General features: G+C 47.6%; 1 protein-coding gene and 1 long non-coding RNA gene across 4 annotated transcripts in view; one reads left to right on the top strand and one right to left on the bottom strand.

Moving 5' to 3' along the window:
• The window catches only part of LOC139039477 (uncharacterized), a 79,340-nt gene extending 68,355 nt beyond the window's left edge, over positions 1-10,985 (bottom strand). The window contains exon 1 of one of the 2 annotated variants that reach the window (XR_011492745.1): positions 10,602-10,985. This is a non-coding gene — a long non-coding RNA (uncharacterized lncRNA). The remainder of the gene's footprint in view (positions 1-10,601) is intronic. The other variant, XR_011492744.1, reaches the window with a different exon arrangement.
• A 136-nt stretch (positions 10,986-11,121) lies between these two features.
• SPRED2 (sprouty related EVH1 domain containing 2) overlaps positions 11,122-16,356 on the top strand; it is a 123,825-nt gene continuing 118,590 nt past the window's right edge. Inside the window, exons 1-3 of one of the 2 annotated variants that reach the window (XM_070480264.1) lie at positions 11,122-11,225; positions 12,626-12,683; positions 14,257-14,919. In XM_070480264.1, the coding sequence (XP_070336365.1) occupies positions 14,894-14,919 (26 nt within the window). In that variant the 5' untranslated portion in view covers positions 11,122-11,225; positions 12,626-12,683; positions 14,257-14,893. Of the gene's footprint in view, positions 11,226-11,716; positions 12,684-14,256; positions 14,920-16,356 lie in introns of those variants that run through there. The other variant, XM_020888273.2, reaches the window with a different exon arrangement.

Raw genomic sequence — 16,356 nt, 5'->3', positions numbered from 1 at the left:
AATGCAAATATGGTCATTCTTTCTCAGGCTCAAAACACTTTTGTAGCCCATCTGCCTCCAAATCCAAATTCGTTCACATGTCATATCAGGCCCTTCAGCATGCTTCTTTAGCCTCATCTGTACCACTTTCCACCTTAAACCCTGTGTCTAGACATGTGAATTACTGAAAAGTGAATGCATTCCCTAAGCAACTTTCTTCCTTGGCTGCCAGTTCTTTTTATATCAGGCATCCATTTTTCGTATGGGCTTCCCTGGTGGCTTAGATGGTAAAGAATCTGCCTGCAATGCAGGAGACGAGGGTTTGATCCCTGGGTTGAGAAGATCCCCTGGAGAAGGGAATAACTACCCACTCCAGTATTCTTGCCTGGATAGAGGAGCCTGGAGGGTTACAGTCCACAGGGTCGAAAAGAGTCAGACACAATTGAGCAACCAACACTTAATGTATCTGTTTTTGCATGCTTACAGTTTCTACATCTTTAGCATGAAAAGCCTCCCCCTTCCCACTCTCCTTCCTCCTGGTGAATTCTTCATTCTTCAAGATCCAACTAAAAGAACTCCTCTGGACTCCCATGAGAATAGCTGCCCATCTTCTCCTCCATGCCACCGCTCTAGAGTAGGTGATTAAGAGCACAAGCTCTGACGTCAGATTTGTGTGGGTTTAGATCCTGGATTTGTCACATACCAGTTGGTGACTTTGGGCAAGTTATTTAACTTCGGTGCTTCCGCATCCTTATTTGTAAAATGGAGATTAAAATACATAGTTCCTCTCTTAGAAGGAAAGTATTCATTCAGCAAATATTTCCTAACTATCTCTCATACATCAAAACAGAAAAAAAAAATTCCTGCTATGGCAGAACTTAGATTTTAGAGCAGAGTTTGGCAAACTACAGTCCCTGTACCAAACTGAGTCATCTGTTTTGTAGATAAAGTTTTATTGGAACACAGCACACCCATTCATTTATGTACTGTCTGTGGTCACTTTCTGTGCTATACTGGCTGAGATCAATGGTTGTGACATAGATCAAAGTGCTGGCAGAGCCAAAACTATTTACTTTTAAAGAAAATATTTATTGTTAAGAAAAAGTGTTTTAGCCCCTGCTTTGGTGAAATTGAGTTCATATATGTAGTTTAAAATTTAAAAACATTGCCTGGCACTTGGGAAGCTCTCAGTAGATGCCCGCATTATTAACATTACTGCATACTCTTACAATAACGCTTAGCTGCTCAGTAACAGAGAAGTAAAGAGGAATCAGAAGTTGACAGCATGGAAGCTGCTGGAGGAAGAGTTTTAAGAAGGTGGAAGTGGTCAGCTAGGTTAGGTTACCAATCAATACTGAAGAAAGATCGTCAGATTTAGCAATCAGATAAAGAGATCTAACCTCAAAACAGCTTGCGTGAAGTGTTGTTGTTGTTGTTTAGTTGCTAGATCATGTCCGATTCTTTCTCGACCTGGTGGACTGTAGCCCACCAGGCTGCTCTGTCCACGGGATTTCCCAGACAAAAATACTGGAGTGGGTTGCCATTTCCTTCTCCAGGGGGTCTTCCCAATGCAGAGATTAAACTTGCATCTCCTGCAGCTCCTACACTACAGGTGGATTCTTTACCACTGAACCCCCGGGGGCCAACAACAACAATAAACCTCAGAGCTGCTTGTGTGAAGTGGTGAGAACAAAAGCTAGACTATGGTAGGTGTAGGAGGGAATGGAAATGAGGAAGAAGAGATAGGAAAGTAGAGATTATACAGCTACGGGAGAGCAAGTACTGAGATAAAAATGAACACATTTAATCTGCTACCAGCATTTTAAAAGATCTGCTAACCAAAAATATCAGGTTTGATATGTTGGAGTATATGATGGTTTTTCTGCTCATCCTTTACCATCTGAGCCACTGAGGAATCCCCTAAACTGTTTGGTGTTGGGTAAAAGGTTAATGGTTAAAATTTGAGTCCAGAACTAGAAGACAGACTTTAGGTAGAACCTTCAAGTCCAGGCTATTAAAAGATTTATGATGATGTTGCTGATGATAATGTTTGTTCTTTTTGTGATGTTTATCATTGTGTTAACTGGTGTGAAATGAGAATTCCAATGCAAACAATGATGTAAATTTGCTTACAGATTATTTATTGTTAATTGTGAAACAAAAATGATACAGGTTGTTTTTTCTTTGTTCATTCTATAAATATTTTCTGAGTACTGTGCATGCACTACACATTCTGACAGATAGATGTGTACAGCACTTAGCTAATTCGGTCACAGCTTTTCCTATTCCCTCCAGGAACTTTTAATTTAGTTGGTGAAAAAGGCCAGTTCAAATGGATTCAATATTTGTTATAAATCCTAAGGGACTAGTTTAGAAGGGTTACAGTAGGGACTCAAGAATAAAATAATCTATACAAAACTATTGTTCCAGCTGTCAATTATTTGCCAACTATTCTTACATCTATACATATGTGCATTAAGACTAAAGAGAATGATATCAACTCACAGCTGCTTTCTAGAAAACATGTATGAGACATTTAGGGTTCTGAACATATGCATATTATCACTGAGGTTTTTGTTAAGAGTCTACTAAAGAGTATGTTTAGTATGATCTGATTTTTGTTAAAATACATATTGTATTTTATTCAAATATAAATACTATATTAAGGAAAAAAGTCTATAAAGATACATATTCAGAATATTAACAGGGGTTATACCAAGGAGGTAGGATTATTGAAATGTTATTTCCCTCGCAATATTTTTTTGCACTTCAAATATTTGTACAGTGAACAGGGCTTACTTTAATAATCACAAATAACAAGGGAAAAAACCATCACATGTTTTGAGCACATAACCTATCAGTTCAGTTCAGTTGTTCAGTTGTGTCCAACTCTTTGCGACACCATGGACTGCAGCACACCAGGCCTCCCTGTCCATCACCAACTCCCAGAGTTTACTCAAACTCATGTCCATTGAGCTGGTGATGCCATCCAACCATCTCGTATGTACCGGTAAAAAGTGGCTTAAATAACAAGGATGTACTATTACACCTAACCTAGAGTCCAGAGGTAGGTGAGTTCTAAGTCTGGTTAACTCAGGAGCTCAACAACTTCAGGATTCTTGGTCAGCTCTTTGACTATTTTGGTTTTCATCTCCTGGGAGCGCTGAACATCACTGGTAGAGGGGAGCACTCCCTCTAACCACATATCTCTCTTTTGTTCATAGATTCATATCTTTCCTAGAATTTTCCTAGCAGACACCTTTCATTTTACTGGTCACCCTGTGACAGTCCAGTGTAAGGAAAAACAGGGGAAAAAAAGAAACACCATCCAGTTAAAAGAAGAAACCATAGCCACCCCTAAACCAAGAACTAGAGAAAGGGATTACCATCACCGCCCTAGACCAGCAGTGCTCAGTAGAATTTAACGTGAGCAAAAATGCATGATAAAAATGTACAGCTCCCTGACTAGTTTTTGGAAAGCCAAAAGCAACTTTTCATTTTCCCCTTCAGGAATGAGCTTCCACATCTATAAGCAACAATGCCTCCCATCACCATACCTAGAACTAAGTGCCAAGGATATATCCTGTATTATTCCAACAAAGGCACCTTAATTATGGAATTTGGACTTTGAGTTCCTGAGGTGTGGTTCTGGATGTGACCCTGACTATCTGTGTGGTCTTAATGGAGTCCCTTGGCTTATCTGGTTCCCTGTTTCCTCATCTTAAACCAGGTGGTTCTTTAATGTTCTTTCAACTTGAGTACTCCATGATTTTATTAACATACTACTGTTCAACTGTGGACCTTCCCAGCCCCTATCTGAAATCAGAAAGCTAGGCCAGTAACACACAAGGAGTCACTCAGAAAGGCATTTTCTCTGATGCCATGGAGCAAAATGCACTTGTAGAAGAAAAGAAAGAAGGCAAGACATGATGACTTGTCATTCACATTCTCAGTAAGTATTACAGGGTACCCACTCATTAGAAAACACCCTGATGTTGGGAAAGATTGAAGGCAGGAGGAGAAGGGGACGACAGAGGAGATGGTTGGATGGTATAACTGACTCAATGGACATGAGTTTGAGCAAGCTCTGGGAGATGGTGAAGGACAGGGTAGCCTGACATGCGGCAGTCCATGGGATCTCAAAGAGTCGGACATGACTGAGGGACTCAGTTCAGTTCAGTTCAATCGCTCAGTCATGTCTGACTCTTTGCGACCCCATGAATTGCTGCATGCCAGGCCTCCCTATCCATCACAAACTCCCAGAGTTTACTCAAACTCATGCCCATAGAGTCGGTGATACCATCCAGCCATCTCATCCTCTGTCACCCCCTTCTCCTCCTGCCCCCAATCCCTCCCAGCATCAGGGTCTTTTCCAATGAGTCAACTCTTTACATGAGATGGTCAAAGTACTGGAGTTTCAGCTTCAGCATCAGTTCTTCGAATGAACACCCACGACTGATCTCCTTTAGGATGGACTGGTTGGATCTCCTTGCAGTCCAAGGGACTCTCAAGGGTCTTCTCCAACACCACAGTTCAAAAGCATCAATTTTTCGGTGCTCAGCTTTCTTCACAGTCCAACTCTCACATCCATACATGACCACTGGAAAAACCATAGCCTTGACCAGACGGACCTTTGTTGGCAAAGTAATGTCTCTGCTTTTTAATATGCTATCTAGGTTGGTCATAACTTTCCTTCCAAGAAGTAAGCGTCTTTTAATTTCATGGCTGCAGTCACCATCCGCAGTGATTTTGGAGCCCAAAAAAATGAAGTCTGACACTGTTTCCACTGTCTCCCCATCTATTTCCCATGAGGTGATGGGACCAGATGCCATGATCTTAGTTTTCTGAATGTTAAGCTTTAAGCCAACTTTTTCACTCTCCTCTTTCACTTTCATCATGAGGCTTTTTAGTTCCTCTTTACTCTCTGCCATAAGGGTGGTGTCATCTGCATATCTGAGGTTATTAATATTTCGAACAGCAATCTTGATTCCAGCGTGTGCTTCTTCCAGCCCAGCATTTCTCATGATGTACTCTGCATATAAGTTAAATAAGCAGGGTGACAATATACAGCCTTGACGTACTCCTTTTCCTATTTGGAACCAGTCTATTCTTCCATGTCCAGTTCTAACTGTTGCTTCCTGGCCTGCATACAGGTTTCTCAAGAGGCAGGTCAGGTGGTCTGGTATTCCCATCTCTTTCAGAATTTTCCACAGTTTATTGTGATCCACACAGTCGAAGGCTTTCGCATAGTCAATAAAGCAGAAATAGATGTTTTTCTGGAACTCTCTTGCTTTTACTGAGGGACTACAGGACAATTGTAGCCAGAGTGACTACTGGATAAGAGAGAAAAAGATGTGTTCTCTGCTCTTCGTGACCTTGCGAGACAGACAGATATCAAATTACAAAAGCTGTAAAGAGCTCTAGGACAGAAGGTGATGAGAACACACAACCGAGGGGCACCTAGCCCAGATAAGAGGAGGGGACAGATGCCTCCCTGGAGCAAGTGATACTCGACTGAGGCGAAGAGTGTTTGGTTTCCTCTCCTGGCATCATGGGAAATTGCCTGGCCTACAGGGCATCTTATCCTATCCTTTATCTGCTTCTCTCCTCCGACTTAACTGATTTTCTGTTCCTTTCTTTGGTGCCTTGCCCACCTGTCTGTACATCTGGGATCTGGCAAGAGGACCACAGGGAAACTTATAGCAAACTGAAGGTTTTTATTTCAGATCCTTCCACCACCATGATTTCTATAATAATCATTATCACCTCCACTACCATCAATTCCACCACCCTAACACTAACTTCACCACCACCTCTCAACTTTTCATCACTTCCCCATCAAGAGTACCACCTCTTCCACCATCAGAAAAGTATACAAGTGAGCCTTGCTTTAACTCCAAAATGATGCATAAAATCTGAGTTAATTTAATGAACAAATTAAGGGATGATTTTTTGCTTTGCCAAATTATTCCAACTATAGTAACCTTAAGTAAAATTTCCCTAGTGTTTTTTATATATGTTTTGGTGTTTTTGCTTTTTTTAACAAATATTTCAATTGTCTAGATCTCTTTAGAGATAGAACTATTTTAAGAAGAAAAGCATATCAGAGACAGGCTTTTTATGCTGAGGAAGAAGGGAAAAGCATAAGTTCATAAGGTCTCTCTTTATTTGCTAAACTATTGAGAAGAGTTTTATAGCATGCACAAATCTATTAAATATTAAGCACTCTTAGTCACTTAGCCATAAATCAATGATTGTAAAGGCAGAGGTTAATTCTATCAATAGTACTCCTATACATATATAGGATACCTATATGTAGACATACAATACTTATATTTTTTCCAGTGGTCATGTATGGATGTGAGAGTTGGACTGTGAAGAAAGCTGAGCACTGAAAAATTGATGCTTTTGTACTGTGGTGTTGGAGAAGACTCTTGAGAGTCCCTTGGACTGCAAGGAGATCCAACCAGTCCATCCTAAAGGAGATCAGTCGTGGGTAATTGGAAGGACTGATACTGGAGCTGAAACTCCAGTACTTTGACCATCTCATGTGAAGAGTTGACTCATTGGAAAAGACCCTGATGCTGGGAGGGATTGGGGGCAGGAGGAGAAGGGGGCGACAGAGGATGAGATGGCTGGATGACATCACTGACTCTATGGACATGAGTTTAGGTAAACTCTGGGAGTTTGTGATGGATAGGGAGGCCTGGCATGCAGCAATTCATGTGGTCGCAAAGAGTCGGACATGACTGAGGGACTGAACTGACTGAACACTTATATTAAAAATATTTATTTAGTTGTATATTTTCTAATATATTCATAATATATTTGTATAAATCATTATAAACCATATGTGTGATCAATGTATATTATTATAATAAATATCCTTCTCTAATTGTGAAATTTGGGTTAGAGATTGAAGTAGACTATAAAAAGGTTACAGATTCCTCCCATCCTTGTATGCACATCCCTTGCCATGTGACTCTGCTCCTCTTCTCTTCAGGAAAGTGAAGAAAGTGAAAGTGAAGTTGCTCAGTCGTGTCCAACTCTTTGCGACCCCTGGTAGGACTGTAGCCTACCAGGCTTCTCCATCCATTGGATTTTCCAGGCAAGGGTACTGGAGTGGGTTGCTATTTCCTTCTCCAGGGAATCTTCCCCACCCAGGAATCGAACCCAAGTTTCCCTTATTGCAGGCAGACGCTTCTTCAAGAAGGAAAGTCTATTTCCCTGGGTCTTGACTTTTGACTCTGGGTTGGCTGTGTGACTTCTCTGGCTAATGAAATAGTATTAACTAACGTGATGCAAGCAGAGGCTTGAAAAATGCATGCACTTTGGGGTTTGCCCTCTTGCTGATCTGGGAACCCTGCCATCCCCACCACGTGATCTAGTCTGGGCAGGCCTTCTAGTGGTTAATAGATCGCATGGAGCAGAAATGAGCTCCTCCAGCTCAGGCTAGACCAGTCAGACTGCCAATCACCAAATACAGAAGAGCCCCTCCTGGTTCATCCAGTCCTAGCTAAGCTGGCTGAGGTTAGAGCAGTCACCCTGTCGAAAAACTGGAGACTCACGAGATAATAAAATGTTTATTTGACTTTTGGCCACGCTGCCCTGCATGCGGGATGTTAGTTCCACCACCAAGGATCAAGTTGGCACCCCCCGTAGTGGAAGCAGAGAGACTTAACCAGTGAACAGTTGGGGAAGTCCCTTGTGGTGGTTTGTTACACAGCAAAAGCTAACTGATAAAGGGACCATATCTTACTGAATTTTGTTTTCCTCTTTTCCTTTTACCCATTCCAAAAAGCTTGGGTAGAATGTTTGGTTTATTGGAGCCACAGTTGCTACAAACATATGATCTTTCATTTTCTTCCAATTCTACAAGTTTATGTTCTTTTATATTATGAAACATCCTTTCTCAGTTATGAGCTTTACAGAGAAAGGGACTGGGGAATAAAGGCAGAAAAATTAGGCATGAGGTTAAGAATGAGAAGGGAACTGGAGATGGGAGATAGGGTGGTGACAATGGGAAGCTGAGGCCAAAAAAGAGAGGCTGGTACAACTCATAAAATGTTGACTAACTTCCTGGGAGAAGTCTGTTCTATTAAATCAAAATCTCTGTGAAACTCCCTGGCACTGACCCCAGATGTCCCTATGTTAAATTGCAAACATACATTCTAAAATTCCCTTATGTTCCATTCCTTAGTTCCTCTCAATCTTTTTCACTCTCCTAAATATGGCTTTCTATTTTGGTAGTTAGACTTATTTTGGCTGGAAGTGACAGAAGCCCAACTTGATCTAAAAAGTCCAGATCATCCTCAAGCTTCAGGCAAGGTTGACTCCAGTTGCTCAAATGATGTCCTCAGGGAACTGACCCTCCATTTCTACCTCGAGGTTCTGCTTTCCTATGTTCTAGCTTCCCTTTATATCTCTCAATCCCCGACATACTTAGTTGGTCTCAGAGTTGAGTGGTAGCAACTGTCTATTGGTGACCAAGCCCTTCTCCTTTAACCCTAATCATGTTAAAGACACTAAGATACATCTAATTTCCCAAGTCAACAACTTGGAAGTTATCCCAGACCTTTCCATTAGTCTCCATATCTAATAGTTCAGAAAGCCAACTCATTTCCATCCCACTTGTGTCTTTGGAATTATTTTCCATCTCCATGGCCAATGCCACTGTGCTTTGTCATGCATTATTATTTCTGTCATGGAAGAAGAAAATTTCTCCCTAACCAGCCTTTGCTTCCTGCAAACCATTCTCCATGCCTGGAGTAATCTATTAAAAATGTAAATCTGAGTCTAGCATTCCCAAGTTGGGGATAAGTGTTGTTGTTTTGGAGGCCTCATTGCCTCCCTGCCACTGGACTCTGACCGAGCTCACTCTAATCCATTTTATTATTTGGCCTAATTTATAATAGTCTTGGAGTAGGAGATTGAAGATTGGTATCTTTCCTTCCAAGAGGCCAGGAGATCCTCATGTAAAATGCTGTGTACTTATTGCCAAGCTCGCCTACTTTGGGTCTCAGAGTGGGGCCTTGATGCAGTCATAAAGGATTCTTTTATGTCAGAGTCAAAAGTCAAATGCCTACAGGAGCCAGAAGCCTGACAGATGGGCCAGCCGCCATTCACCAAGAGTCAACTGTTACCAAGCAAGAATTTGGCACTCATAGTTCCCGCATCTTTGGAGTATTTTTTAAGAGGAGCCAAAAATCTTGATTTTTACGTGAAACAGTCTGATTTTAAACTGTTAGATTCTTTTTTTTTTGGAAAAAAGGTAAGCATAAACAGAATTTATCTGGAACCTTTTCTGACCATCGGGCTATCAGTTTCCAAACCCCAAGACAATGGATGCCCAAAGACTATGTTTGTGCAAACAAGGGGCCGCTGCAAAGAGCTGTGACTGGACAAAGCTCAGCTGTGAACCTGCTACAAAAGATTCCAAGACTTCAAGATAGTCTAAGCTCCTTTAGCATGACCTCTGTTGCCTCCCAGACCCATCCTTCTCAGCCTTTCTGTTACCCTGGCTCCCCACCCTGCCACACCCTGGGGCTTCTGGGTTCACTGAGCTGTCAGTTATCCATACCGTCTCACCTTCCTTCAGGATGTGGCTCAGACACCCCTTCTTCTGGGGAGCCTTCCTTTCCCTGACCTCTGCTTTCTCTTCTGCTTACCTCATGTTTTAGAGGCGTTAGCCACTGCCGTAATGTTTTCTGTATAGGACTGTTGCTTCACCTGACAGAAAACCTTGGAGGGCAGGACCCTGGGTTCATGGTCCCCTATAATCCCAAAGCATCACAAAAGACCTGGCATTTTAAAGCCTCCGGTCTGAAAAATAATGACCAGGCCACTGCCTTTCACTTACCGGAAACGCATTGGTGAAGAAGCAGTCATTTTATTTTGAGAAAATAAGTCGAAACTTGGTGTTTAAGAGGAAGGGTTAAAAAAAAAAAAACCAACCCTCTGCACACTATCATTTTTAAAACAACCATGTATTTGTGAAATACAGTTGGGAGGAATAAGTTTTTGTACTTCCTCATCTTTGGACATAGCAGAAGCTTCTAAGAAACAAGAGAGTGGCTAAACTGACCCGCAGCACTGCTCTCCTTCCAGACCTCAGAGGTCCCCAGGGCTTTTACAGTCAGGGATGTCTGCTGCCTCCGAGAAGAAAGGGAACCAGCTCCTCCGACTGAAGCAACACTGCTCGGAGGAGAAGGCGAGTGAGCAGCCACAGCCGAAAAGACCCTTTGCATAATCTACCTTACAATGAGGCTGGAGAGTTGTAAACTGAAACTCCAGAGGCAAACCATCAGCGGTTACGTTTTCTCGATGAGACGGTTGCCCAGCCCTGTCAATCATTTCTTCTTGCTTTCTCTCCCTCCGGGACACACACACACACACACACACACACACACACACAGAGCTCGGTGGACCGCTGTCTTTTCTCACACACACACACACGAGGTTCGGTGGACCGCTGCCTTTTCACACACACACACACACACACACACACACACACACACGAGGTTCGGTGGACCGCTGCCTTTTCACACACACACACACACACACACACACACACACACACGAGGTTCGGTGGACCGCTGCCTTGACTTAAGTCTCTCCCCTACCTGAAGTGAGCCTTCAGGAAGCAGCAAGGTTTCATTCATAATACATGAACTCAAGGGAGCAGGGAGGCAGGGATGAGAACCTTTCATCTCTGCTATTTAAAATCCCAGCCTTGCAGCTGAAAGGGAAAATGACCCGGGAGTGAACGCATCGGAGATGAAGTATTCACGATAACGGGACCAGTGAGCGCGTCAGCGGCCCGCCCGCCGGCTATTTATACCGCGCCGATTATGCAATCGGGCTCCAGCCATTCATGCCGGGAGTGGGACGCCGCGCCCCGCAGGGGCATCGTTCCCGGACGCCGGGTCAGTTTCTAAGTTTGCATCATCCCCTTCTTTACGAGAGAGCTTGGGTTTCCATTCCGGCCGGCGGGCCTGGTGGGGGAGAGGGCGGAGCAGGCGGGCTGCACATTCGTTTGGCACACCCCGGCACACACGACTGCTTGTTTAAACAGAAAAATAAAGGCACCCGAGCGCCCGGGGCGCGGCCAAGCTGCGCGCAAGGCTGGGCTCCCGGCAGACCGGAAGGAACTGATAAAGCTGGCGCTAATGATACCCGCTCCCTCCCGGGTCGGAAGTGTCCTCCGAGCGCCGGTCATTGAGAAATACCGAAGGGGCAGGATGAGGGTGAGATGAGGACAGGCGGGGCGCAGCTGCGCACGCCTCGCGGGGCGGGGAGCGGGGGGCGCTGCGGCAGTGGGGGGGCTCCTGAGGGCCGCGGTCGGGCGGCACAAACCACCTTAGGACACAGTGGAGTCCTCCCCCAACCACCCCTATCCTGCAACCCCTCTAACCCTGGGGGAGGGCGAAGGGAGTCACTATCACCAGCCCACTCCCGGGAGATCTACACCCGCGCCCAGTCGGACCCCGACAGGCGAGAAGTGGGAGGACGCAGAAAGGGGGTGAAGGACAAGAGAGAGCGGATAGTGGAGGAGAAAATGTCCGCTTCTCCCCGCGCCCGTGCGGGCCGGGAGGGGGCGGGGGCCGAGGCCGGCTTCCGATTGAAACTAGCTCTGCGGGTCTACTGAGCATGCCCGTCCCGAGGCCGCCGAGGGTCGCTCGGGTTCCGGGCTTTCCGGGCGGCCGGCCCGGAGGATTCGGGAGGGGGTGCCTCCCCCCCCGCCCCGGACTCGGGTTTGGAGGCGAGTAGGTGGGGGTCCTACGGGAGACTCCGCTGGGTTACCCTGAAGTTGTGAGCAGATCGACATTACTTTTGACACACTCTACGAGACACCTTTCACTTGCCTGTCCCTTGTTTTGCTCTTTGTCGGGGAGAGACAGGGATGTGGGTATTTAGCTCTTTTCAGCAATGTCATTAAAACCCTGAATCCGTGATATCCCCTATTCTGGTAACTATCCAGTAGGCTTTGATAACACCCTGGTATTCCGATCAATAAAATCTGAGTTATTCACTCAATACCGCCATTTATTCTCGGAGCTGCCAGTCATAGTTAGCGATTGATGCGGGAGGGTGACCTGCTTGGGACATTTTCATCAAAAAGATTCCTTTTGCGTAATGAACAAGGCAAAAATTGGAAGGTTTTCTTTAGAGGAACATAAAGGACCGGGAGTGAAAGGGAGAGCATTTGATAATCCACTGGCTAAAGGGAAGAAAGGGTTGCCGTTAATCTTGTATTTGCAGTGTGCTTAACACAGTGCCTTCATTTTATAGCCATTTAATCCTCCAACAACTCGATGTTGTGGATATTACCTTGTTACTACAGGATAGTGTGAGGCTCAGAGAACTTAAGGACCTGCTGGAGTTTGGCAACAGAACATCCAAGTCGGGACTTGGTGACTCTTGGACCTTGGAATGTTTTCTTTTGCTCCTGGGTTGGGCCCGTCATTCACTGTTATTAGCAGGGAGCTGGATGAATGAGTTGTAATGACACAGATTCAGCTTGCCTACCTGCAGAAAATAACCATCTCACCTGTCACCTTGTCATTTGAGTACTCTGAACTAGAGGATGACGCCCATTGGGTGGATATTTCTGACAAGACAAATGTTCATGTTCCTGGATGTTCAGGAATGACCGACTAGGACTTCTTTAAAACATTGCTGAGAAAAGCAACAAATGGGCAAAGGTGAGAACTGGGTAGATGCCTTAGTCTCATGGGGATTTAGATGCCAATGAGGTCTTGCTTTGTTCAGTGCTTTCTAATAGACCCTCCGTGGTCTCAAAGACTGAGAAGGACAAGTGTGGCCTTGTTACCCTTGTTTTACAAAGAAACTGAAGAACTGCTAAAAGCCTCACTCAGGGTCTCAGGGCTGCGAGGGGGAAACCAGAGCCTAGGTGTTCCTCCTCTGCCTAGTGCCCTTTCTACCACCATATACCAGCACTTAGCATGGAGTGCTTGATTGGGCTTAACCCCAATCTGTGTCCACAAAGATCATGGTTAAGATAAACACGAAGCCTAGGGTAAAACCACTAGTTTTCCCTTGACTCAAGGTGAAAACTCATAACTTTCTTCAGAGTACTATGACTCTCCAAATACATACATATACTCTTTACCTATGCAACACTTGTGGCATATATTTAGTCTTCTCTTAATTGGATCAGTGATTGCCGTTAAGTTAAAATTTTTTTGTGTAGTGTTGGGACATTCAGGGGAATATAAAAGTGCTTGGAGAGCAGGAAGGAACAGAGACTATATCTCTTGCTCCCTAGCAAGACCCCAGAAGGAAATATTCACTGGCTATGGAATTTCCAGTAGCAATGTGAAGCCCCTAGTTTAAACACCATAAAGAATTTCAAGACTGCAACAGAAGAGCATCAAGCCAAGTAAAGATCCTGGCACAGTTGTGCAGGTTGCTTGCCCTTTGCCTAGACAGTGCTGTGTTAAAAAGCACGGTCCTAGGCCAGGTTAGGAAAACAATTTAAAAACAAAGGGGAGATAGAGCAGGAGCAGGGGTCCCCACCTCACTGTGCCAAAGCCCATGGAGCTGGCAACCTCTGGGTCAGAAACTGTGGCATTCAAGGGCCTAGGATAAGGACCATCCTCCACCAACTTGAGATTTACTGGATAATTTTAAAAATATATTTGGGTTTGCATTTTAACCTGGGAAAGTCCTTCATTTCTACTGGAATGCAAACGCTCCTGGCTTGTGTTGGATTTTTTTTTTTTTTTTACAATGTACTAATAATGATTCCTTAAAAACGCCCAAGCCCCTACCAAGAAAAGAGATCCTGAGACTCACGTGAAACTGAAAAGCCTCTGCCATTCAGAATCTTGGCAAATGCACCTGTTCCGCCCCCACCCTCCGACCCAAGGTCGGGGTTAGTTGGTTTTCCGAGGGCCAGCAACCCTCCGGCCACCCCCAGAGATCCCTGTCTTCCCCCTCCTCCTCTTCCCTCGGATTTTTAATCCAGGGGTTTGGGAGAAGGGAGGGAACCAACCGGACGCCAGATGTGTGCAAGTCCCCCGCTGCCACCTCCTCCCTCCTCTCGGGCATCTTAAAACCCGGAGCGCTAACGCGGGAGGATCCGGAGTTAAACGCGGCGCAAACAACTCCGCTCCGGGGCTCCTGAGGGAGTGGAAGCCGGGAGGGACTTGGGGGGCGGGGGGAGGGAGGGAAGGAAGTCGGGCATGCTCAGTAGGCCGGACAAAGTTTTTTTTTTTTTTTTTCCTCCCTTTTTTTTTTTTCGGTCGCAAGTAGGAAGCTTTTTGCACTCCACCACCTCTGGCCGCTGGGAAGACGTCATCGCTTCCGCCCTACTTCCTCCTCCTGTTGGCGGTGGTGAGAATCCAATATGGAGTAAATCGGTAGAGTCGAGAGATGGGGCTCGGACGGGGCGCCCTGCACCGCCTTCCAGGCGCACCACCCCTGGCCGCCGAGCGCTCCCCGGAACCGTGATTGGCCCGGCCCCCCGGGGGCAACCCCGGGCCGAGCCCCAGCCCGCGGCCGGCCCTCTTCTCCTGCTCTCAGCAGTCCCCGCCGCTCCACCGCGCGCTTGTTTTTCTCCTCCTCTCCCTTACCGCCGTCCCCTGCCCAAATCTCTCCGCTCCGCCCGCTCCCGAGCCCTCGGAGCCCCAGCCCGCCTTGCCCTTCGGCCCTGCGGCGCTTACTCCCCGCGAAGCTTGCCTGTGCACCCCTTCTCCCAGACCTCACCCCGCGCTCCCGTCGCCCTGCTTCCCCTTCTGCGGCGCCCCCTTCATCTCTAGCAGCTCCCCCCAACCAAATCAGGCGATCTCCGGAGATGTGAAGAAGGGGGGTGGGGGAGAGGATGAGCGGACAGGAAGATGAAGGGAGCAAAGCTGCCCGCCGCGGGACAGGCGTCTAGGTGAACAGGAAAATGACCGAAGAAACACACCCGGACGAGTAAGTTTGGCCGCGGGGTGGGACGAGAGTGCCCCACGAGGGCAGCGTGGGGGCCGGGGCTGAGGACGCGGGCGGGGACGCTGGTTGGGTGAACTTGGCTTGGGGTGCAGCGACTCGCTGGTCTGTGGGGTGTGGGACGCGAGATTTCCCCCCTTGTTGATGAAGTGAGGAGGGGGCGAAAACTGCTGCAGGCTGGAGGGGGCGCGCGTTGGGTCGGCGGGCTAGTGGCCGCTGCGGGGGCCAAGGGCGCGCGGGTGACCTCCGGGCGGTCCCCGCTCCCTCTCCGGGGACTCAGATCACCCCTCCTCTCGAGATCCTTGGCGGCGGGAGGGGAACACCTGACACCCCCGCTCCGGCTTCCAGGGGTCGGTGGGTTTTGACCCGGTGACTTTTGTGACTCTCCCGCCCCCTCCGCTAGCCCCGCGGTCCCTTCGGAAGCCCACTGGGGCCCAGGCTCCGCCATGTCGTTTTCTTGAATCGCTCTCATTTGCATACCACATTTTCATTCATAAAAAACACTGCGGAGCTAAGGGAGGACTGGGCGCGGGTTGCGCTGGGGTCTGCGTGCACCCGGGTCCCCGTGCGGGCCGGCGTGCTGGAGCAGCTCTGGGGCCCCGCGGCGCGTGTGCGTGTGTGTGCACGCGTTGGACGGCCGGGGACTGGCGCCCCGCGGGGTCGGGGCTGCTCGGGGGGCGGATCCGAGGGTGTGCGGCGGGGGAGGGCGGGAGCCCGCGGGGCAGCGCGCTGCGGGGCCCTTATGTGTATCTCTCTCTGTGTCTATGTGTATATCTTTGTGTATATCTGTGTGTGCGCGCGTGCACAGAAGTGCGTGCCCGCCCCGCGGGCCCGAGGCGAACAAAGCTCTGGGCTCCTCGCTGGAGGGGCTCTCCGGCGGACCCACCTCCCCTCGCGGGACCCGTGTCTTCTTCAGCCCTTGGCCGAGGTGCAGGTTCCTGCGGCCGCAGAGGCGGCTTTGCCTTTCTTCTGCTAGCGCCCGAGGCGTTTCCGATCGTGGGTGCGACTAGGGGTTGGGCTGCCGGGCCGGGTGCCTGAGATCGTCGGCCTCGGGTCCGAGCGGTCACCGCATCGCGGCGGCCGCTGCTGCTCAGTGGCTGTGCCCGCCACAGCCACTTTTTTTTTTTTTGTGAATAAGACGCTCTCCTTTATTGTCACATGATATCTCTCCCCTCCTCCCCTGCACATTCATAAATCCGGAGCCTGTCTCAGCTCCTTTCATTCAGAGCTGCCATTAGCCAAGGTAGCGGCGGCGCCGGCTGGGGCGCAGAGAGCGGGTCGGCAGCCACGGGAACTTGCCTAGAGGGAGGCCCAGCGTGCGTCTGCGCCGACTTGGGGGCTGCGGGTATCCAGCGCCAGAGGCCCCGTGTCTTTTGCCCCCGCGAGCATTAAGACCCGATGCAGAGAGGGGAAGTGACTCAG

This window comes from Odocoileus virginianus, chromosome 2, assembly GCF_023699985.2.
Source record: "Odocoileus virginianus isolate 20LAN1187 ecotype Illinois chromosome 2, Ovbor_1.2, whole genome shotgun sequence".
Taxonomy (NCBI): domain Eukaryota; kingdom Metazoa; phylum Chordata; class Mammalia; order Artiodactyla; family Cervidae; genus Odocoileus; species Odocoileus virginianus.
The sequence above is the reverse complement of the archived record's forward strand: the minus strand, read 5'-3'. Positions and strand labels throughout refer to the sequence as shown.